Source organism: Triturus cristatus, chromosome 1_1, assembly GCF_964204655.1.
Source record: "Triturus cristatus chromosome 1_1, aTriCri1.1, whole genome shotgun sequence".
Classification (NCBI taxonomy): domain Eukaryota; kingdom Metazoa; phylum Chordata; class Amphibia; order Caudata; family Salamandridae; genus Triturus; species Triturus cristatus.
Window position 1 is genome coordinate 83,667,745 of NC_140579.1, and position 25,331 is coordinate 83,693,075.

Sequence of the window (25,331 nt, forward strand, 5' to 3'; positions counted from 1 at the left end):
CTAGCACCTAGACCTAAAATACAAGATTGCCTTCCTTTCACATCTGAAATGTTTCAGTTCGTCAGTTTAAGACATTGCATTGAATTGAAAACTACTTTCGTTGTGTGCTGGACAGTCTATTAAAAATGGTTGTCATATACAGTTCAGACATTGAAATGCGATATAGTTTTTAAAAGGTATTGAAAACAAGCAAGAGTGACTGCGTGGTGAAAAGTTCAACACGTGACGATTTACCAACGAAAAGAGAACAAATGGTTGACAGGGAGGGGGCCTCTAGACTGGCTGTTGAATTGAGGTCATGTTATGATTTTTTTATTAAAGACTCTCAGTCCTTATGTGTTTTGCTGTTTTGAATAGCCTGCTGCATTTTAAAATAAAGGGAAAAAAAGGCACTCACATGTGTTCTTAACAGAACTGACACATTTCAAATGCAAAAGCTAAGAAATTACATTTCACACCCTAACACTCATCCAAGGCATAACCTTAAACGCTGATAAACTTTCTGAACTCACCTCCCTTGTAACAAACTATTTTTTACATCAACTGATTAGATTCACATATAAATCAGTCAAATTATTCAAACTAGTCGCCGACTGATCTATAATCACAAGCAATGCTTACAAGGTCATATTGTACCAATACACACATTATTTTTGTAATACCATTTTTCAATAAAATGGCCCCAGCTTTCGTTTAATTAACAATTTCACAGTAACCAATTAAAAGACTGTCAACATGTCACAAATAAAGGAAGGCTTAGGCTATATAGGCTACATCTTAATTTGTCTGCATTCTAGGACCAAGACAGAGTTTAAGTCAAGTCCTTCATCAAATTTTTTTTTTTTTTTAGATGGGTGGAGTTAGCCGAGCAGCTTAGCCTGCAGTTTAAGCTAGTTATGTGCCTAGACTAAACAGTTACAGCTCCTAGTTTGCAGTCACTCCTTCGTAGAAAACAGAACTACAGTTATTTGTTACAGCTTTCCAATTAATAGGGTAACGTGGGGGTGGCGAAAGAGGCAACCGAGCCACAGAACCCAGCGATGCTGCCTCAGCGTGCACTGACTTTTAGAAAAACGCATATGCTGCACGGCGGAATACCAGAGAAATCAGGCAGAGCTATATCAGAGGAGGTGAGAAACGGATGCCTGTACAGCATAACACCCCCCCCCTCCCCCATCTGTTTTTTTCCCCACACAATTCCAGAATTCAGTCCTGCTTGACACCATTCTTACCAACAATCTCAACATTTATTGCCTCATCACATTTCCACAGATCTTACAAGTTGTTTTGCAAAACTGTAATACCTCGAATGTCCAAAACCAAACCTGGTACAATGAGATGACAGACTGACTCTTCAGCTGGTGCAATCATTAGCATAACCTCAGTGGGGCACAACTTTGTAACCCAGGAACGGCTATTATCTCAAAACAGCAACAGGAGTCTAGGCCGAAGCTCTGTAGTAGTCATATCAAGGTCAGTCAGCACAGCAAATCCACCACAAACAAGGGCTTGAGTCACCAAGAGCATGAAGATAATAGATCAGTTTGCAGTCTGATGGGCACATAGTTCCTTGGTCACTCAAACATCATGGGCTGGGCACCTTCTGCGTCTCTCGAGGTAGAGTTCACCAGCTCACGACGCACTTCAGAAGAGATCAGTGGGTGAGTGTGTGTTCGTAGCAGTTCTAGTAGCGCTTCCTTTTGCTCAGATGACAAGTCCTCCTTATAGCGCTGCACAAAAGTGAGGAGACACTGGTGCCAAAGAACGGGCAGCGTCCGCTGGTCTGAACGGAAAGCCAGGAAGTGGAAAACCAAAGCGTCAACCACACGGAAGGGCAGTGCATACTTCTTATCTATGAGGAGACGCAGGAAGATGCTGTTGGCTCCACTGTACTCCATCTCTGCAATCTTCAGCATGGCAGCACTGAGGGAGGGTAAGATAAGATCATGTTTATTTTTGCTTGATTAATTAAAATCTTTGCAAATACATAATTAACACAAATTATTACGTTTAAAAACAGCATTAAAAAGATCAATAAAATATTCCCGGTTTGTGCAATTGGCCGTTTTAAAAAATAATACTCCTGGATTCTTGCATTTCAAGTAGTGCTGAACTGACAACTACTATTAATTTCCCAGCTTGACCAAGTCCATTGTTCAAATTTGAGGCTTGATGATTTAAAATGAGAGTGCAACTAAAGTAAGATATTAAGTTAATTTTACATGTGAGAAGCATTTTCTTAACCTTTGGGCAATAAGTAAAAATAATTGTACAACTATAGTGTGTTATTATTCCTTTTTCGGGAGCTCCCTCCTGAAGCCCTTGTACTCTTATTTTTAACATACTTCAGATAACGACAGGTTTTTAAGTCTCTTGGTTACCGTCTCAAAGACTTTTGCTAGCCGGCAGTTAAGCTGGACGTCAACAGGATTGAAGCAAAGCTTCACTGCCTGCCTACAGGACCAGAAGCCGTAATACCTGAAGGGACGCAACACTGAGGGAGGGAGAAAAGAGCCATTACGACTAGCAGACAGACCCCATCATTCCTGCCACCAGTTGGGGTGGGTGGGGGAACAAGGGAGCGGGCACGAATATGCACCGAAACAAACTTGGCTCTTGATTGTCTACCCAACCATGTCCACGTTTACACAGAACAAATGAGACTCCCACCAAACCTGGATATAAGTTATATATGTTTAAGGCATTTTCAATAATATCTGCTGGAATCTAATCAGTACTGCTGAAACTTTAATACGTGTGCACATGTAAGGAAAAGATTACGTAATTTCAGTAGCTCTCCAAACCAGTAATTAGTAAATGTCTGTACCCCAGTTCACAAAAAAAGAATGCTTCAAACTTGTGCCTAGTCTTTCTAAAAATACAACATACTGCTTCTACCATTCTTCTACTGCATGTGTGTACTTTTGCACCCTGTATGCAATTGTATATTATTAGTCCTGTTTCTCTGAGGCGAGAGGTTTTTGAAGGTGGCCAAGCTGCCAAGTTTATTAATAAGGGTGAAAAGAGTAGAAGGGAGATTCAGTCATTTATAAGTGGCATTCAAGGGGAGGGGACAAGAACATATCAAGAACCATGGTCATTACCTAGAGTGCAGGACAGGGATAGAGCACTTGGTAAGGATGCTACCCACGATCACAGCCTCCCTCAGGGAACAGGTGCCAGACTCACATAAGGGGATCAAAATACCTGGAAAGGAAAAGAGTAACTCAGTGAGCTCTACTTGACGTTTTAGAGTGTTCTAACAGTGGAAGAACTGGTAAAATTCATTACAGTCTAACACAGACTAAAAATACCATGATCTATCCCTAGTGTTTCCTGGCAGTTTAGCCAATAGATTCAAGTTTCATGTTACCGCAATCTCTATAAAAGAACAGTACCCCACCAGTCAATCTACACACAATGAAAGAAAAAAAAAATAACATACAGCATAACCATGGAACAATCATGGCTAAACTACATTCTCAGATTTCCCCGAACAGAAACAGTTTTAAAGGAGTGATTTACAAAAATAAGGCTGAAGCAATCAATGCACACAACACTTTGAGTAAGGTTTTTAGTTAAAACTAGTGGTGCATCAATCGGGAAGATGAACCTCGTAATCTTCCACACAGGAACGCAGCTCCATAAAGTAAACTACAAAGATGGTCAGCACCCGCAATTCATTAGTTAAATATATGGACATTACAAAATAAATAGTGTACAGACTGCACCCTGGTTTTTGTAAATATTTTTTTTTTTTTTAAAAACACATCTTTATTCACATCATCTTGTTCTTTTAAAATCTTTTCTTCCCTGCAGCCAACTCGTTTCGTCCCTTAACAGAGACTTCTTCAGGGCCTTGTATAATGTTGACGTATCAGCCAAAGAGTGAGTTAACAAGATTTGTAGCATTCTTTGAACTTTCAAAAGTACCATGTTCGAGGCATGTGGGCTGCTGAATTCATATCTGTGCATAGATCGCCGCCTAGTGTTGGGTCCAGATGATTGCACATTGTTGTCCTGGAAGAGTCTTCGAAGTATCACGAGATAGGTGACTCCTCCCCTGGACCATAGTGCGCATGGGCATCCTCTCCATCCTTAGATTGTTTTTTTCCGCCATTGGGTTCGGATGTGCTTATCTTAGCTCAAGTTAGGAAAAATCAGTTTAAGGCCAAAAGGCCTTTAGTTTGTCGGTACTGTTCCCGTTCGGTATCGACTACTTTCTTTAGTGCTTTAGCACCTTCTTACAGCTTTTCGGATCCGCTTGGTCCGAACATCGAACTTCGATCGACGATGGAATCGAGGACTCCATTCAAACGGTGTCCTTTATGCCACGCGAAATACCCACACATCGACATCCACCCGGTATGCAACAAATGTCTCTCACTGGATCACGATGAGTCCAAATGTATGGCCTGTGCCCGATTTCGCTCCAAGAAGACTCTCCGGAATCGACGGGCGGCAAGATTAGAGGCGCAGCAATCGGCGCCTGCCCCGGCCAACATCTTTAGCGACGAGGACGCAGAGAGCGTGGAAGACGTAGACTCCAGCCCCGCTTCCGAACACGACTCCCGATCGGAAGATGACGATGAGGTGATCTTTCACAGAGAAGTCGAAGAGGTAGGAGACTACAGTGAGGCCTTTGGGGCCGAGGAAGATAGCTCCAGCGAGGCCCACCCGTCGATACGGAGGCCAAAAACATACGTCGGTCTTGAGGCTCAGGTCGAGGGATCGCCTTCGGGCCTTACCCAAGATCAATCTCACGGTTCTTCGGCCCCGCCTTCAGGCCCGGCCTCGAACATTTCGCAAGAGCCATTATTACCGAAGACGACTGGATTCCCTTCAGCGAAACCGAAACCAATCGTCGCACCAGTTCCATCGAAACCAAAAGTGAAACTGGTTGTGATCGGCTCGAAGCCCTCCACTCCTTCGACGCCGGTAAAGGCCATCGGCTCCGAACGCACGAAAAGGGATTTCGGTGCCGAGCTCACCAAAGCGGATATGGGTGCCGAGCCCAAAAAGAAAGCCCTCGGTCCCCGCAAGGCGCCTCGGCCTCTGGCACCGAAGACATCGGCCCCGACCACCAAAATCACGGTGGCCACCCAGTCTGCGTCGACGTCGAAAACAGCGGCGCCTGCCAAGTCGTCGACTACAACGAGCGTCGATACCTCCCTTCGGATCGATGACCCCATGGCTGCAAAAACGTCGGGTGCCGCATCCACACCTACCTCCAAGGTGCCGACCGGTTCCAAGGAGCTATCTGCGTTCTCCGTGCAACAGGTCGCGGCATCGTTGCAACGCATCAGGGAACGGGCAGCCCTCCGCTCTACGTCGGGCCCCGACACGCACAAGGCTCCAAAAGCACCCTCGGCGCCAACCAACATCCCGTTTGGCTTGCCGCCCTCCACGGCGCCGAAAATGTTCGAAATTCGGACACGTGTTCGCCAGACACAGTCCCCATCCACTGGACACAGATTTTGAGCCTTCACAGCCACAATTCCATCGACGCCAACACTGGTAGGCTGATGCTCCGCAAGCGGAAAATCACGCCAGAGAGGATTGGACTCCTACAAAATCCCTCTCAAGCACAAATTGCCAGCAGGGTCGGAGCCAGTGCTTCATGAACACTTTCAACCCTCCCATCAGGATCCACAGTCCTTTTCTCCTACGCCTTCAGAGACAGACGCAATAGAGGACTATGTAGGGGATAATACCACCTACCCTGGGGATGTCGGTCCTGATGAGCACCTGCAAGACCCAGATCAGGCATGGGATGACCCTACAGACCAGGGTACCGCACCAGATACCCATGACACGCAGCTTTACAGCACAAAGACATCTCCCACAGAGGACACTGCTGCCTTCAATGCCCTCACAGAACGGGCTGCTGCCAATCATGGAGTAGAACTCCATTCTGACACTGTCGAAGAAGACTTCTTGGTGGACACTTTCGCCTCTTCCGAAAGAACTGTCAAAACTCTGCCCATGTTAAAAGGAGTTCTCAAACCTGCAAAAGACATTTTTAAGGAAAACAACCAGGGCACAGGTGCTGAACCCCAGGATTGAAAAAAAATACAAGCCTGCACCCGGAGACCCTATGTACATTAGGGGTCAGTTACCTTTTGACTCCATGGTGGTTGCTAATGCTCGCAAAAGAGCCCATTCGCAAACAGGTGATGCTCCTCCCCCAGACAAGGAGTCCAAAGTGCTGGAGACATCAGGCAAACGAATTGCAGCACAAGCAGCAAACATCTGGCGCATTGCCAACACACATGCGCTCCTGGCCCGTTATGATAGGTCCCACTACGACACACTAGAATCCCTACTCCAACATTTGCCAGATGAATATAAAGAGGCTGCGGAGCTCCTCATCAGGGAGGGACAACTCCTTATCAATGCATCCATCAAGTGCGCCCTGGATGCTGCCGACACAGCGGCGAGGGCAATCAACACAAGCGTCATGTTGAGAAGGCACGCATGGTTGAGAATCTCAAGCTTCAAGCCGGAGATTCAGAACAATATCTTAAATCAACCGACTACTTATTTGGCCCCGAGGTTGACACTACCCTCGAAAAAATTAAAAAAGACACTGACACTGCGAAATCAATGGGGGCTCTGCAAATACAGCAGTTTCGTAGTGGCTCCTTTCGTCGCCCCGGGAGTAGAGGAGCAGCTAGAGGTCAGGGGTCACAGCAGCAGTACACTAAAGGGGGCACACAAAGTACCTATGATAAAACCAACAGAGGTGGATATCTTGGCTCCAGCACCAAGGGCAGAGGACGTGGTTACGGCAACACCAGGTCCTCCCCCAAAAACAAACAGTGACGCCCTCTCCCTTCCCCCCCGACCACATAACACCTGTCGGGGGGAGACTCCAACGGTTCCTGTCTGCGTGGAAAACCATCACCACAGACAGGTGGGTCACGGACATTATCCAGCACGGTTACTGTCTCGAATTAACGTCCACTCCACCCAACATACCGCCAAGGCACCGTCCTATGTCCGTAGAGCACTTGGCATTATTGCAGCAGGAAGTGCTAAGTATGCTGCAAAAAGGTGCAATAGAGGTTGTGCCCGTCAACCAGCAGGGGACAGGGGTGTACTCTCTGTACTTCTTAATCCCAAAAAAGGACGGGTCGCTCAGACCTATACTAGACCTGAGACCCCTCAACCAATACATTCTCTCAGAGCATTTCCATATGCTCACCCTACAGCAGGTTCTCCCGCTACTCAGTCAGGGAGACTTCATAGCCACACTGGACTTCAAAGATGCGTATTTCCACATACCCATACACCCATCACACAGAAAATATCTCAGGTTCACTATTCAGGGACATCACTATCAATTCAAAGTTCTCCCCTTTGGAGTAAAAACAGCACCCAGGGTTTTCACCAAGTGCCTAGCAACAGTGGCTGCACATCTACGGAGACAACACATTCACGTCTACCCTTACCTGGACGACTGGCTTGTTCAGGCAAAGTCAGCCCAGCAATGTGCCAGCCACATGTCCCTCACCATTCACCTTCTTCACAGTCTGGGATTCTCACTAAATTACCCAAAATCACATCTCCAACCCGCACACGTACGACAGTACCTGGGCGCGACTATAAACACTCTGGCAGCCACAGCTCAGCCAAATTTAGTGAGGATCAACAGCATGCAACTGCTGATCTCAAAGTTCAAACCTCAACACTCCCTTCCTGCGCGAGTGTTCATGCAGTTAATAGGCATGATGGCCTCCTGCATTTTCATAGTCCCGCACGTGAGATTACATATGCGCCCGCTTCAGGAGTGCTTGGAATGTCAATGGAATCAGGCTCACGGGCAATTAAAAGACCTAGTGTTGGTGAGCGGTCGGGCATACAACTCTCTGCATTGGTGGAATCCACAAAACCTTTGCAAGGGCCGACCGTTCCAAGAGCCTGTTCCACAAATAATACTGACAGCGGACGCCTCTCTCCAGGGTTGGGGAGCTCATGTACTCACTTACACAGTGCAGGGACTATGGACAACACAACAAAAGAAGATGCACATCAACGTTCTGGAACGGATGGCAATCTTCCTCGCCATGAAGGCATTCAAAGTACACTTGTGCAACAAAGTCGTGTTGATCCGGACGGACAACATGACTGCCATGTACTACATACAGAAGCAGGGAGGAACACACTCTCCACAGTTGTCTCATCTGGCTCAGAGCATGTGGAAGTGGGCCATTCAGAGGAACATATTCCTCATGGCGGAACACCTCCCCGGCAAGGACAACCAGATGGCGGATCTGCTCAGCAGACAGCCACCAGATGCACGAGTGGGAGCTACATCCGTCAGTTCTCCAACCGTACTTCCAACAGTGGGGTCACCCAGAGATAGACCTATTCGCCACAAACGAAAACTCAAAATGCCAAAGCTTTGCCGCCAGGTTCCCACATCCACAGTCACAGGGCAATGCGATATGGATGAACTGGTCTGGCAGATTTGCGTACGCTTTTCCCCCAGCGCCATTAATACCGCTGGTGGCACGCAAACTGCGACAACACTCACCGACACTCATCCTAGTTGCTCCCACATGGGCGCGCCAACCATGGTACACCACCTTTCTAGAACTTTCCGTGGTGCCGCATCAAAGGCTGCGAATCAAACCCGCACTTTTAACGCAGAACCATGGCGAAATTCAGCACCCACACCCGCAACAGCTGAACCTGGCAATCTGGCTCCTGAAGTCTTAGAGTTTGGCTACCTAAACCTGCCACCTGACTGTATGGAGATCATCAAGGAGGCCAGAAGACCCACTACCAGAGCTTGCTATGCGGCTAAATGGAAGAGGTTTGTCATTTACTGCAACAACAATGACATTAACCCGCTGGACGCATCCATTCAAAACATCATCTGTTACCTCCTACACCTATACCGATGCAATCTGGCATACAACTCAATACGTATCCATTTAACCGCGATAGCAGCCTATCTCCAAAACAGGCAGCACCTCTCTTTATTCAGAGTGCCTGCCATCAAAGCCTTCTTGGAGGGACTCAAACGAGTAATCCCCCCCCCCCCCCCCCCAAGACACCCACCAGCACCACTGTGGAACCACAACTTGGTCCTCACCAGATTAATGGGTCCACCCTTTGAACCTCTCCATTCATGTGAGATTCAATTCCTCACCTGGAAAGTAGCCTTCCTAGTGGCAATCACTTCGTTAAGAAGAGTTAGTGAACTCCAGGCACTAACCATTCAAGAGCCATTCATACAGGTTCACGCAAACAGAGTTGTACTACGTACCAACCCCAAATTCATGCCCAAAGTTACATCGCAGTTCCACATGAATCAAACTATTGAACTGCCTGTTTTCTTTCAAAATCCACAAAATGTCGCAGAGAGAATGCTCCATACACTAGATGTAAAAAGGGCCCTCATGTACTATATAGACAGAACTAAGGACTTTAGGAAAACAAAACAACTTTTCGTTGCCTTTTCTCCACAACACAAGGGCAACTCCATTTCCAAAGCAGCTATAGCCAGATGGATCGTTAAATGTATTCACATTTGCTATCAAAAAGCTAAACGCACATTAACGATTCCCCCACGAGCCCACTCAACACGAAAGTTAGGGGCGTCCATGGCTTTCCTAGGAAACATTCCTTTACAGGAAATATGTAGAGCAGCCACATGGTCCACTATACATACATTTACCAAACACTACTGTGTAGATGTACACTCAAAACAGCAGGCAGCTGTAGGACAGGCTGTTCTCAAAACTTTTTCAGACTGCTGCAGCTGGCACAGGTAGCCGCCGCTAACGGAGGTACTGCTATCTATTCTATGCACAGATATGAATTCAGCAGCCCACATGCCTCGAAATGAATATGCTACTTACCAGTATGCATCTGTTCTTGGCATGTAGGGCTGCTGACATTCATATCGCCCACCCTCCTCCCCGGAGCCTGTAAGGCTGCAGCACTCAGAATTACTGTATAGCATGGTCATCACTTACTGTATCTACTCCATCACTGCCACAATGGCGAAAAACAATCCAAGGATGGAGAGGATGCCCATGCGCACTGTGGTCCAGGGGAGGAGTCACCTATCTCGTGATACTTCGAAGACTCTTCCAGGACAACAATGTGCAATCATCCGGACCCAAAACTAGGCGGCGATCTATGCACAGATATGAATGTCAGCAGCCCTACATGCCAAGAACAGATGCATACTGGTAAGTAGCATATTCAGTACTCGTGCGATCTGTGTCTAGTCCTAATAATATAGGAATATCCAATGTTTAAATGTCAAAATTCCACTGTTCCCTCTTCAGAACTGTCGGCAGCGAGTCGTGTCCAAGCATATGTAGGCATCTGAGCCCGTAACTGGCAAGGGGTGTGGGTCTCTGTCTCTTCGGCTGATACGTATACCAACATTATACTAAGCCCCGAAGAAGTCTGTTAAGGGATAAAATGCGTTGGACACAGGAAGAAAAGACTTTTAGAACAAGCAGATGCGAATAAAGATTTTTTTCTTCATTTTTATGTTTTTTTTAAAAAAACAAGATGGAGTCTGCACTATTCAATATAAATGGCATGGATGTTCATGACCAAAACTGCAGCAGCAGGTCTTCTGCCCATACAACATTTTTTAGCTCAGAAGTTTAGATTTGAATCAATTCGCACAATAGACTCATTTCATGTTTCTTTCAAACAACAATACTAGGACATGTAAAAGGGGCACCAATGAAATGTACTCGATGTGTGCTAAGCAGTGACTGGGAACTATGTTCAACAGACCTACTTAAGAAGCAGGGATTCACAAGAACAAACCTTTGAACCAAGCACCAGGCTTGAACAGTGCCTTCTTGAGGGCCATATAGAGGTGGAAGTTGAGACGTTTGTACTCTGCAATGTCATCCCGCACTCGGGGCAGCAGGACCAAATTATAAAATCGTTGGGCCATCTTCTCCTTCAAGTTTGAAGAGAATATCCTACAGGAAAGCAGCAAAGATAATGACGTGCACATTACAAAATAGAGGATTTCTAGACTTTTGTTCTTGCATTATACACGTTACTATACTATACTCCAAAAGGAAGCTCCCTGCTTATTTCTGTGTTGGAGAAACATACCTTTGTAAAAATGCACGAGTATTAGGAGGACCAGGTAAGGACTTTAGGGGGAAAAGTGTCACTGTAGGTATGCCAAGAATCACCACTTCTATGTTTAGAGGAGAAATAGGTGGGGGTTACACCTACATGTCAATTGGCTTAGGTTTTGCCTCAACTATTAAGAGCTAGCTTAGAGGAAACTTGCGGATCAGACAGAGTATGCATAAATGATGCATGCTTTCATACCGGGGTTGATGGCATTATTAGAGTGGAAAACTCCTTAAAATTTAACATTAAACACTGACACAAGCAGCAATATGTTCACCTTTCTAATTCCAGTACCCAAAGAAGCAACTATAAAGAGACATTCCGTAACATACCTTTATACTCACCTAGTGGCCTGATACATCGCGGCGGCTGTCCACGATTCTGGCTCCATGATGTACAAAATGTGTTCCCAGTTGGATAGAGCAGGCGCTATCTTGAAGGCTTTGGGGAGTTTCCCACTCCGGTACTTTGAAAGCACCTGCAGAAAAAGGCCTTGCATTACTGACGGTGAAAGCAATACAAGATCTGGCATTTGCAGAATACAGAAGGGGAAAGGAAAACATTTTCTTCAAGAACAAGATACTGGCAAATCCCAACCAGTATGAAAGGAAGTTTCCTCACCAACCATGTTCCCAGTATTCCGTGACTCCAAGTGGCAAAAGCAATCTGAAACCAGACCCCACCCCCTCCCCCCCAGTATTGCGATAAAAAAAATGCAATCACAAGACAGTCCTGTCTAGAAACAATGGCTACTAATGCAAGAGTATTCAGTCAAATACAATTGGGAAAACATTGCCCAAGAAGTCCAATTCTAGAATCAGATGGACTGTAACGGCTTGTATAAAAAAAAAAAATGTTTTAAACCACACTACCTATTGCTAAGAGTCCCTATTAACTATGGAGTTGTAGAAAACAGGTCAAAGACTAAGTTGCAGCTTCTGCTTTCCTCAATTTACACTCTACCTTTGTAATTTCCTTTCATTGTTTTAGCTACAACTTTCTTCAGGTTGTTTTTTTGTACTTGCATTAGTTCTGCTCCCCATCACATTTTGGCACAGCACATCTACTTAACCTCGTTGATATCTGGGAATATCCCCGATACTCTTATTTGAGACACTGCTCTCAAACTGTGAATTACGAAGCACCCACACTATGTTCCTGGAGCCTTCTCCATCGCTCCTTAACAGTGAAACAACCTGGAGCTGCCCATAAGAGCCTCTTCACTTCTTGAATTCTGCAAGAAGGTGAAGACCTAGCTTTTTAGAGTAGTCCCACTAGGCTGTAGGTGTGCTTAGATTCTCACCTACTCTTCGCCAGGATACCCTGCCAGGTGATACAGCGCTCTACAAATCTGCATAACACACTATGTTCCTATAGAAAACAAAATGTGGCTTTCTTTTTATGAAACCAGCAGATCACACGTTCTTCCATGTGCAGCTTTTCTAGGACAGCCACCATGAAGAGAGTCAGGTGCAGATGGCTTAAAGGCATAGCTGGACAGGAGGGTGGCCCACGAGAGGTTAGGAGGACTTGGGCCTCCTAACCGCCAGAATGCTACTAGCCACCTGTATCAAATGTCACACAGTCTACTGAAAAACTCTTGACCAAGAGCCACTCTCTTCCAGTTTATTACCTCCTTTACACATTTGTACACCTCTAGTATCCTGGGGTCCAGCTGTGGCATTGGCCGACCGGACACCTCCGACATGACCGTCTCCACCTCAGTTTGCTTTTCTGTTATCTTCTCCATGATGATATCAGCCAGCGTCCACCTGTAGTAGAAGAGAGCCCACTGAGCTGGGATTGCACATCACGGGTGATCAGCCGCGCTATATAAATCTACGAATTATAATGGTGTCTTCCGGTCTGGTCCTGCAGCGTTGATCACAGGACAAGGAGTCTGTTTTCCCCATAGTCAGTGAAGAAGCTTCCCTTTGACGTAAATAGAGCAACCTTTGTTTCTGCTGCCCCTTATGTGTAGGGACTCTGGGAAGAACTTGCAACTACGATAACAGTGGTGCCCGACTGACATGTCTTAGTTTTACTCTTTGTAAGAACATTAAGCATTTGTTTACAAAATGCCATACAACAGCTTAGTGCTGTGCGGTCACTCAAGCAAGGTAGTCACTAACAAAGATAATACAGAGGAGTCATTAAATATTCATAGCGTATTGTACATACAGCGGTGGTAAAGATGTGAAAGACTTCACAGGTTCTCATCAGGACATTTGAATTTTCAGATGTTTGATCAGGTTACCAAGTCAGTGAATGATTTAATTCACTTTTTCCGTGAACCTCCGATTTCTTAGGACCGTCTGTATGTCCTGTCCTGGGATAATAATGGGTGTAGTTTCTGCTATATACAGTAACTGTCAGTGTGCCAGAGTACATAGATCTCCAGAAGGAGCTAGAGCAAACCTCCAATAATCATGTCCGTTTCCTTAATCAACGCTTTTTGCTTGCTTCTGTACAGCAGGGATCACTTTGTTAAAATGGCTCGATTTTGAAGTTGATCTTGTGGGAGGGGCAGAGAGCGGGGAATGAAAGATCTGGTGCAGGCAACAAGGAGGCCAAAAGCTATTCACAGATCAAAAGATATACAACGATCACAGTATCGATGTAAAGTTTTTCTATGAAAAGCCACCAGGGGCAAAGTCGGGTGCTGAAGGCTTAAAAGGCATGTCTGGAGAAGAGGTTAGCCCAAGAGAGGATAGGAGGACTTGTGCCTCCTAACTGCCAGCCCAGATGCATATATGTGGTCAAAATAGCTTTCACCTCTCTTTAGTGCCTCTTCCCATTCCCAGCTTTCATTGCAAAAGTTACCAAGTTATTATGTTCATTACCCTTTCAAGACTTGATTACTCCATCTGTTTCTATCTTGGTTCCCCTAGCAAGATCAGAGAAAATGCAGTCACAAGACCCCTAACTTCACATAAACTGCTGAAACATTACATCATTCTTAAAAGCCCATCACTAGCTACCAGTATCACTCCGCTACACTTTCAAATCACTATGTATTACCCACAGAGCAAGTCATAAAATTGGACTGAATTTCTCCACTGCAAAATCAAAATATAAAGGCTAAAGCGCAACCTTAGATAAATGGCTGCACAGCTCCTCTTCACCATTACTACGGAGTCCATTTAAGTGGGAGATCCTTATCGGTTACAGCAGGCAAATTTGGGGATTGTGTTTCTAAACACAATTGTTACATAGACTGACATCTCATTTTCTGTAAATGCCTGAAAACCCAGCTCGTCCCATCTTCAAGATAAGGTTCACACCTAAACTCATGGAAACTAACACTACTAGAATCAAAAACCATCTCCTACCACTAACCACAACATGTGACTATCATAGAATATGCAAACCACACAACACACCACAAGATAACATAGCAGACCCATGTGCAAAACAGGCCCTGTACCATGGACTAACGGGGCAATCATATTCCAAGATATGAACCAAACGATCAAATGGCAATTAGAGGGTGGAGTCAGATGGCGTCAAAGATGACCACAACTTCTCCGGTTCTCTAAGAAGATTCCAATCATTGATCCTTGAGACACTCTCCCAGAGCCTTTCACTCCCTAGGCTGGGATGTGTGAATCGCTAAAGGGTTGGGGCTGCGTATGAATCTGCTTACCAGAGTAGTTAATATATTTGCATAGCATTACTGTCAGTGGAATAAAAAAGACTGTTAAAAAAAAAAAAACTGGCATTTGCACTGCCAACAGCTCTAACTTTAACAAATGTGAGACCTATTGCACTGGAAACACATTTGTCTCGCATTTGTTGGAGTTATTGGCATTATAAATGCCAATGTTTTTGTGCCTAGCCTTGTTGTAGGGTGCAGTACCTTGTGTGGCCAAAAGAGGTCCCTGGGGGCCTCTTTTGGTCCCATACAGTACTGCACCCTGCAAAGTTGGAGCTAATGCCATTGTAAATGCCATTTTTTAAGCCATGTGGTGCAGTACCATATGCAGCCAGAAGAGGTCTGGGACTTCCGTTGGCCACATATGGTACTGCACCCTGCAGAAGATATGGTAAATCCACCCTACCCATAATGCATTGCATGCAAGACTGTACTACGAGCACATTCAAATAGCTATCCATATAGAGTATCCAATTAGTAGCTTTGAAATGTGGCAATAGAATATATTAATTCAGGATTGGGTTGTAATCTATGTGGAGCTGATGAGGGGAAATTCGTAGGTGGTCTTATATAAAAGCAAGATGTCCTAATGAGTCCGTAACCACTGCCAGCCTTGCTTAGGACCAAGCGTGTCCTGCCTGAAAGCCCTTTAAGAAAATAGTGCTCTGAGGCTGTAATTAAAACCTAGGGAGTAACAACAAATGTAGCGCGGCTGTCCTCAAGAGAGGTTACAAGAAGAGACAAGGCGGTACTAAGGAGGGACTACTAGGACTATTGACCAATAGAAAGCCACAATTTACAAAGGACATGGAAAGGAGCTAATTAGAAAGATGAGAGCAAAGTGGGCGGAGCTTCATGACGATTTCCTGAATGTTTTGAAGAGACAGCGCAAGTGCTGCCTAGACAAGACCTAAAGCAGGGGGGGTGGGGGGGGGGGGGGGGGGGGGTCGAGTCTTTGTTTAAAGCATATGTGGGGAAGCAACAAGGTATAGGGGGCTGAAGCAACATGAGGGGGTGGCAGATTTGACACAGATGGAGGCGGAAGCAAACCCGGAGGGCACAGAGAGCAAAGTGGAGCGAGAAGCACACATGTGAGAGGAACATGGAGAGTGGCAGAGAAGTAGTACACGGGGGAACAGCAGGAAAACTTGCAGTCTCATGGACTGCATAAAAAAAAAAGAAGTAGTTCATGAAAAACGAGCAGTGAAAGGCCAAGTAATGTTTTCATACTCCAGGGGAGGTGTAAACAGACGAAGGAAAGGCCACAGAAACTGACTAATAAGCAGCAAATAAATGAGTGACACTAATAACAGACAATGGTAATCAATAGTAGGCTCTAAGCCCACTGTAAGCTAACAATATGTCTTGCAACAGACAGGGCATGCAAGGTCTAGTAGACAACACTTAATAAGTGAGTCGAAGGCATTCAAAACTTCCACAGGAAGTAATATAGAGGGCCATAAGAGAAAGATAGTGGCTCTCAACAAGGGAGCCTACGATTCCCTGTCTGGTAGCAGGTGGGGAAACACAGCGACTTAGTTCAAGTTGCAGCAGCATAATCCTTCCTTTGTGAGGTTGATCATGAAAAACCGAGGTGCCAGGTATGGAGCAAAGGTGAAAGTGCGAAGGCACAACGAGAATGGTTTGCAAAAGTAATCAAGAATTTAGGACCCTTAGGGCCAATCAGAGTTAAATACCTAACGGCGTTTAGCTTAATATTTTGTGATGCAGTGTCATTGATTTTAACTCCGGGGAAGGACAGGGATGTCTTCCTCAATTTTAATCTGTGTAGTGTGCTCTTTAATAAAAAAAAAATTTCAATATAAAAGGAAATTCAAGCATCCAATTCCCACCTTATGTACTGAACCCCTTACCGTCCCCCAGAACTAGTGCAACATCCTTTAGACGTTTTGCTTACTTTAGTATTTCATTTAACTTTTTTGTTGGTTATTTTCTGTTTCACGCCTCAGTCGATTTTATTTTTTCACTAGCCGACAACGACAAAGTATCTCACCCTCAGTTGTCTGCTGGGTTCCAGTGAGACGACGCTGACACACACAATTGTCCATATGTAGGACAGGATCTCATGTCTTTGGACCAGATACAAGGAAGCACTGTGTTCACCTTGTTACTGGTTGTTATTAATTTGTTTTTTGCTGGAATACATTTCAGTAAGTTTGTGGCCAACCACTGGCAAACTAGTGAGAATTGTTGCCAGATCAAATAGGGCATGTACAGAGGCCATTTCAGAGCAATCTGACTGCTGGTGTTTAAAAACAAGCTGTGTTTTATCAGCATACATGTAGAAATGTGTGCCCATAGCCTGTGAGAGTTACACTCTGAGGACCAAATAGATGTTAAAAAGTACCAGACAATACTGATCCCTGTGGTAACCCGAAAGATAACTTAGACTGAAGCTTAAAGGATGGAAGGAAAATGGTTTGTGTACAGCATGTCAGAAATGGCTCAAACCAGCATGCTGACAACCAGTCACAGCACAGATGTCTCTTGTACTCTGGAGAGCAGGATGGCATTGTCAGAAGTATTGAACGCTGCCGACAGCCCTTGTGAACTTAAGGCTCCCCTATCCTGTTGACTACACTATGTCTAAGGTCATCCAAAAATTATTTGGATCCGAGGTGGAAATCACAGGTTTCTTTAGAATGATCCTCTTTAGAAAACAATGTGTAGAATATGGAAGTTTACTGGCTTAATATGGAGCACTACACAAATAAATATTTTACTCTTTACCTTATCGGTGGATTCTTGTTCATGAACTTCTCAATGGCCGCCTCATCTTCGGGGTTTACCTGCAGGTCCTCGCAGTAATCCCCCTGATCCATATTTGCTGCTTTATCCAGAGAAGGCCACTCATCATCGGAGTCAGAATCTTCTTTCGCCCCAGTACCTGAAGGATTAATGTAGCAAAGTTAGGGATTATGGATCATGGATATGGGGTGCTATAGGAAGGTACCGATGGTCTTGGATTGATATCTAATGCGGGTAATATTGTGGTCACTAAATATCAAAGCGGGTGGGGGGGGGGGGGGGGGGGGCTAAAGCCACAGATTACAGACTCTCTGCCAACATCTCACCACTCTTCAGCAAGCTTAGAGCCAGCCCAAAGACGGGTCCATGTACAGTAAGGAGTCCGGTACTACTGCTGGGAAAAGGGGCACATACAGCAGTTGGAATTCTAGGATTTTGTTTCCAAGCAACACCCACTACATTTGTCTAGGACATGCATGCGAGAAGAGGATGGCCATATTGCTGAAAATTTAAATAGAGAGACAGGAAGACTAGACATTTCCAGACCAGGAATACAGCAAACTGTGCATGGGGACCCCATAGAGAAGCCTAGCTCAGATATGCAATGTTGAAGTTAGGTTGGTCATGATGTACCAGGTAACTAACCTACTACTTCCCTTTTACCAGTCCACCAGTCACTGCTCCACATCTACTTTTCCAAACCACAGCTTGGGTAGTAGACAAAGGTAACTGGCACCATGGGTCTGCAGATTACAATGGTGGATTGTGGGATAGGGCACTGACAGCTGCACAAAGGAAAAGAATGTGGTACATGATGGATGATTATAGGATGGGTAGGAACCCATGACGAGGCGAATGGGGCTAAGAGTGGGATGGGTAAAGCAAGTTCTGGGTGTTAACAGGAGAGAAATAAGGTAAGAAGGGACAGAAGCGAAGTGTATGAATGGTAGAGGAGATTGACGCAAGCATTGATAGCGACAGAGTAAAGGGTATACTATAAGCAGGGGAGCCAAAGAGGGCAATAGAAATGGAGGGAAAAGTAGTGGCAGCGCATGAAAGGGAGGGGAGATATGGGATTAGGGAGGGTAGGAGAATGGAAGACCGTGATCTTCTTTTCTCCTTCCTTCCCCTATCCCATATCTCACCTCCCATCCATGCGCTGCCAATTCACTTCTTTTTCAGGGGTGAAGAATGAGGCGGGGGGAATGGGGTAGAGAAGGGTGGATGTGCACGGATGAGAAAAGGGAAAATAGTGGGTAAGGAATGGGATAAGAAGAGCGAGGAAAAGTAGGTTGTGATTGAAAGAGGGAGACTCAGTAAAGGAAGGATAAGGGAAGGAAGAGTCACGTATAAACAGGAAATGCAAGGAAAGGAAGAAGATCAAGCACCAAGACATCTGACTGCTGCATGCAAGAAGCCTAGGATACACTTGAACTCTGTGAGTTAAGATTATTTTTGTTCAGAACTGTGTAACAATACGGTAACACAGCGTTCTGAGCACTTCTGCCAAAGTTGTGTGTAATTTGAAGATCACAATATCTAACACTAGTAATATGGCCAGGTGGGTTAATGCTCTTGTAGCAGAAATAAGCTAGTAACTTGCAGGCTGCACTTTACAATGGCAATATGATTCCTACTCAGGTTGATGTACCTGCTGTCGATAGAGCGCGTAGCTAATAGATATACGAATGCTGCAAGTCATTGACCGCTTTACAGTAAGGTAGCTCCGGTTGCTTCCCGCAAGATCTGCATTATCCTGCCAGCAACATTCTTTAATCCATGTAGAACAGCTTGGGGAGTTGTAAATGAATGTGCCTGCTGGAGGCCACACATTTCAATCTCAATAAAAGAGCATACATATCTTCTCCAGGGGGCAGTCTCTCACCAAATTCCCTTGAGAGACCATAAGTTTGAAAAAAAGGATCTAAAAAGTTTGTTATTGTTCTTTAGATCTTTGAAGGACAGTTAAGCGTTCTGCTGAAACAGCTTTTCACATGGTCTCCCAACTCGCTCTGACAGAATGCATCCTTATGCCACAACACCACTCAACTGGAGTAGCTAAGCAGAGGGCTTTAAAGCAGTGAGTCTTCTCAGGTCTAATTTTAGTCAAATCAAAAAGGTCTGGGTCAACACCAGATCTTATTCTTTTAAAACTGGTACTTACAGGGCCCTGTGTTAATACCCTCAACCGAACAGGCAAAATACTGATCAATTTCTCTAAAGTGACTAAACGCCTTAATGTTACCCATGTTAGATATGCAGCCCTCATTTAGATTTCAAGTTATACTTCATCTTGCATTCCCTAAAAAGGGATTGTTTTTCCAGATGCATCTCTTTGGGCTTTTCCATGCAATTGTAAAGTGCTTACTGTGAACCGAACCAACACTAGATGTCTGGGCAAGTTCAAGTAGGTGGGTAAGACAGTTCAAGTAGGCGAGTGTTAGTGAAGGACAAGGACTGACTCGAGTTTAGGCTGAAGGCAGTGTGATTTTCTCATAGTGCTAGCCAGTGGGTCGTAAAGGTGTTCAGATTACATGCAAATCCAATCCATGGCGTCTCTGCAGACCGCCCCAGGCGATGACAATCAAAAGCGTATAGAGGTACACAGCTGCTGAAATGTGGACAGTGACAAAAGGAAAAGAAAATGCAATGTTTGCAGGTGAAGGTGTGGGTTTCAGATCTGGGGGTAATTAGAAAGAGCTAACAATACAAGCATTGGAATACCAACAGGTCTCGGCCATGTCAATGTGCATGTCTTTTAGCCATGTTGTCTAGCAGCACATCTGCTGTTCAACATGGCTGAAAGTCCAGAATCACAGGATGTTGAGCCAACACAGAGTCCCTACGCCCCCCATGTTGAGATGATTGACTCGCCCCTCCTAACACAAACAAGCATTTACAATGCAGTAGGTCTCGCAATTACATTATTTGGAGCGATTGGCATTGTAATTGAAATGGTTTAAAAAAAATTGCCTTTGTAAAAAAAACAAAGAAAATGCTCTAATGCAAAATGACAATAGCTAACTTTTTGGTAACTGCAAAATCTATAGCATTGCATTTGCACTAGTGTGAGTTATCGGTATTGTAAATGGTACTGGTCCTTTCACGAAGAGGAAGGGTACACAAGCATTTGCAATGCAATAGGTTTCGTACTTGCGAGATTTTGAGCTATTGGCATTGTAAATGGCAATGTCTTTTAATGATTTGTTAAAGAAACCTGCAATAATAAAAGACATTGTCATTTATAATACTAATATGTTAATGTTTCGAAAACGCGAGACCTATTGCTATGCCTATGCTTGTTTTCCAATGTTCAGGGGGACAGGACTGTATAATATTCGTTGTTGTATTGCTAGATGTACAGGATTTGTATACCTAGACATGTGGCATGCCAGGCGCCATCAAGCACTGTGGGCAGTGCATGCGTCATGGACTGATGATTAGTAAACATCTGGCACAGCTATCGCACCGTTTCACTATTGCCTCAACATTGCACGTCCAGCACGACAGGCACCTGATGGCTTCCACGTGCGTCCCTCGAATAACCAAGAAACCAGTGGGGGGTGTGTGTGTGCGCAGAGCTGTGTGCGTGGGGTATGTGTGTGTGTGTGTGTGCTGAGCTGATTGATGATGATTCAGGTCCGAAGTGGGGTGGGTGGGTGTGTGTGTGTGCAGAGCTGTGCGCTGTTATTCAGGTCTAAGGTGGGGAGTAACGTAGCAAGTGCCATGGACCATGTTGCAAGCAAGAAAATAGCCCTTTGTGGCCACGGTTCGGACAGTAAAATACAGCATTGGCACGGTTCAATGGGCCCCACGAGCTTCTGGGCCCCCGTGCAACTGCAGTTGCTGCACCCCTGAGCAAACACCTGCTGCACACTTTGCACCACCCCCTTGGAGCCCAAGGGAACACTCTCCTGTGCATTTAGCGTGGATGTCATGAAATGCCCCTTTAAGCACAGAGCAAGTAATTCTAATCCGGATATTTGGCCAGTGTCCCATACACATTATTACTAAAAGTCACAATTTCCTTCATTCCAGGGTATTCCAGTGCAGCAGCTTAGGCAAAATCCGCACATCCATGCTAGAGAACATTTATTACAACTCTGAAAGGCTAAAAGTACAACCTGTTCCAGTCTCAGGCCAGCGTAGGTACTGTTCAGCTGCAGAGCAGTTTAGTTTGAAGAGGGTATTCAGTCGAGCAGCAGACTCCTCCTATGCACTACAACACTGACAGTGTGGGGCAAAATACAACAGTGGAGACGGGGACCCTTTCTGACCTCGGTGCCAGCAACTAACACAAATGCACTTTTCAATTACAAATCAATATGTTGTTCCAAAACAGGGGGACATGTGCATTGGAAATAAATGCATAGGTCAGGGCAGCAACCGTGGCAGCATGACGTATCATACCAAAGACGCACAACCTGAAGCTGGCACTAAATTTATGAAATAGTGCTGGGAGGGGGCGCGCGGCTGGACAGCGATCAGGGCAGCGTGCAAACACTGTAGACCTTCTCTGGGAAAGAGGAAGCGCGCGGACATAACTGCTTAACTGCTCTGTGGAAAAACATGGTCAGGGCAGCAGGGAGTTGACGCATCCTGCAACCACAACTTTGTAATCCCAGAGTGGAACGAGCGACTCTGGAGGAAGCAGGGGGCAGGAGCCAGAGTGGATAAAGTTTCCAGGCAGGGAGCGGGCCCAGACCAGCAGCAAGCCAGAGAGCGCAGCCCCAGAAGGCTGAGCTTCACACCCCTCCCCACCCCCGGCTTCTCCTTTCGCTTTGTGTGCCTGGCGAGCTGCTCCTCTCAGGCTCCAGGATGTTGAAAATGTGCTCGGGGAGGGCCGCTGGCGAGGGAGGTGGCACTTTCCACATCGGGGAGGGCCGCTGCTGCCCGATCCCTGCACGATCCTGCAAAGAGGGGCCTATTAGTTCCCCCAGCTCTAAAGAAACTGCTTAGGATTGGCTGTCAAATCCAGCCCATCTGCTGCAATCATAATCAGTCTCAACTGAATGGCTGACACATCTATGCCTGCAGCAGCCCAGGTTAGGATAACCAGTGCAAGGAGAGGGATGCTGGGTGGAGAGAGCAGGCTGAGCAACTCCATTGTCTGCCGTGAACCGGGTGCGTGCTCTTAAGGCCGGACGAAAAGGAGAAAGGGCGATAACAAAAAAGCATCCTTTTCAATAGGAAGCCACTGTTTAGCATAAACGTTGATGCGACCCAATGGAAGTGATGGGTGGGGGTTCAAGTCCCCTTCTAAAATCTCATTGACAATATGTCTAGCAGAGCAAGAAGCGCATGTGCGCTGCAACGCTAGGCATGACCTAAAAAGCGTTATGACATGGCCTGCGCTGGCTGCATCATAACACTTTTTTCAGTGACTGTCAGCCATGCTGAACAGCAGGTGTTCTGCTTAAAACATGCCTAAAAGACATTCCCATTGACAAGGTCAATCACTTGGGCATTGCCGAGATCTATTGGCTTTGCAAGTGCTTGTTCAGTGTTGACAGTGTCTTGCTGAACGGAAGTGATAGTGAGAAACAGTTGAAGGGCTTTGAAATGAATCGAGTATGTGGCGTAACAGCCAGAGCTACCGAAAGGGGAACCAGGTTCAAATCTCAGGGTTAGCTGAACAATTTGATTCTGGGCAAATCACTTAAGCTTCCCTCGCCTACGAAAAGGAAGGTCTGTGTAATGTAACTGGTGAGCACTGAAAGTGCTCCAAAACAGTCGGCTGGCGTTAGTACTATGGCAATATGGAGGACAGAACAAGTGCTCCAATACTATCGATCATCCACACAAAAAAAGCAGCAACATGAAAAGTAGTGGGAAGACAGGTCAAGCAGGAGGGTATGGGGAGATGGGTAAGCAACAATGGGAAAAACATTTATTGGCAAAATAGTGTAAGGAGACATGTATTAGGTCCATGAACTATGAGAGAGCCAAACACAAGAAGAGGGCATGACGCCTGCATGAAGAATGGCTTCTAGGAAACTAGAGCGACACTGAAGTTTACCAATGGTAGGAAGATGGGCAGCCTGTATGCCCACAGATAGAACATATGTCTCATTGAGACAGCGCATGAGCTCTCTAGCCGAGACCTTAAAAAAATAAAAACAGAAGTCTACAGTGAAAAAAGACATTGATGACAGCTGTGAAACAGCGCGAGAGACAAGAGAGAAAAGTTGTGAGACCATGAGGGAGGAACTTCAAAGCCCACTATTCCAATGCAGAGAACTTATTTTTAATTTAGTTTCGTATTTTCAAAACTGAAACATTTTCACTTCGAATTTAAAAGTCATGGTTACACGTTTCTTTGCTAGAAACAAGCATTAGCAAAACCAAGGTTTGTTTTTTTAGAGGCATGATATTTTTTGGTTTATATGTTTGAATGCAATAACAGAAAACTCACAGAGATACCCAAATAGGGCTCAGGGTACAAATAGACCGAGCCAAAGGATTTTAGTTCACATGCTTTAGGTGACGCCCCTGCACCAGGATTCCTAGCTTCATTGACCACACCTTTTAAGAGACCCCAACCTCCCTTTCTTCTTTTTTTGTTCAGAGCAGGAACTCAACCTAAGATACTTGAGGCACTTACATGAGCACCAGTTACATTACACAATGTCACTCACATTCGTTTATTAAACACTTGGAGATTAAGTGATTTGCCAAGAATCACAGGGCACTGACCGGGCGCCGAGATTCGAACCTCGTTCTCCAGTTCCGAAGCTGGCAGCTTTGGAGTAACGTCACATTCTCTTGCGCCTTAAAGCCCTTGCAATTGCTAAGCAATTGCCATACTACAGCTGACTAGTAATGAGGCACAACTACGCTCTTACAATGAAAGATTCCATACACTGTAATCATTCTTAAAGAATGGGGACGCTCACTTGCAGAAAGAGAACAGGGGACGAGTTATCTCCGAATCACATATTCAGCACACTTTTTTTATCGCTGGTTTTGCTTCCTTACTGCCACCTACTATGTAATGCAATTTCCATCTGTTTTTCTTTACAGCATGTATGTAAAGCGCTCTGATACCTACGGGTCAAGCTAGCGCTATATAAAACTTTAAAAGTAAAAAAAAAATATCCTGCTCTAGTTTTCCTTCAAGGTAGAACTTTAATCTGCAACACACGTTCAGCTCTGCCATACCTCGTTAGCCCTAATGTCTTCTTATTCCTGTCTACCCGACAATGGTTCTGCCTTAATTAGTAGTTCCCATCTCACTCGTACCAAGCACTGTGCTTCTCCTCGCAGGGGGGCCCGTTCCCGGGCCATGCTCCTCCTCGAGCTCTCTCTGCTGCGCCCTGGCCTGGCGCAGGATGCGTCCGCTCAGTTTGTCATCCACGTAGCTCTCCTCGGGACCAGAGGACTGGGCCCTACTGCCGGCGCGCGCTTCCCGTGGAGCGTCGGCCTGCAGTATCTGCTCGGCGAGGCCTGGGCCGCGCGAAGCAGCGCTGGCCCGCGAGCCTCCACGACCCCGGTTACGGCCTTCCTTCGGCATCTCCGTTAGTCCCAGTGGCCGTTGAACACACGTGCCCTGCGCTCTGCCAACGTCACTGTCTGCGACCAGCGGCAGCCAATCGCTCCTCCTAATCCCGCCCACAGCACTGACGTCAGCGCAAGGAACACACCCCTGCACGTCTTGACGAAACTCTCGCAGTTCTAATAAAACAAGCATTTGCAATGCAACAGGTCTAGCATTTACTGGAGTTGGAGCTATTGGCATCGTAAATCACAATGCCTTTTATTTATGTTTTGTTTT

The 25,331-nt window shown here is 45.6% G+C and overlaps 1 protein-coding gene across 1 annotated transcript; it reads right to left on the minus strand.

Moving 5' to 3' along the window:
* Window positions 1–285: 285 nt before the first annotated feature.
* LOC146869525 (bystin-like) lies at window positions 286–25,122 on the minus strand. Its single transcript, XM_085603610.1, has 7 exons — window positions 24,800–25,122; window positions 17,540–17,696; window positions 12,767–12,905; window positions 11,478–11,611; window positions 10,807–10,967; window positions 3,105–3,207; window positions 286–1,923 (listed from the first exon to the last, which is right to left on the minus strand). The coding sequence occupies exons 1-7, from the start codon at window positions 25,068–25,070 to the stop codon at window positions 1,575–1,577; spliced, it is 1,314 nt and encodes a 437-aa protein (XP_085459736.1). The 5' UTR covers window positions 25,071–25,122; the 3' UTR covers window positions 286–1,574.
* Between the last annotated feature and the right edge of the window lie 209 nt (window positions 25,123–25,331).

Bases quoted from the DNA above. Each gene is read 5' to 3' on its own strand.
- LOC146869525 (XM_085603610.1), bottom strand. From the start codon at position 25,070: ATGCCGAAGGAAGGCCGTAACCGGGGTCGTGGAGGCTCGCGGGCCAGC. The intron at 11,612-12,766 runs GTAATAAACTGG...CTTTTTCTGCAG, and splicing joins TGTACAAATGTGTAAAGGAG to GTGCTTTCAAAGTACCGGAG. The intron at 1,924-3,104 runs GTAATGACCATG...ACCCTCCCTCAG, and splicing joins ATCCCTGTCCTGCACTCTAG to TGCTGCCATGCTGAAGATTG.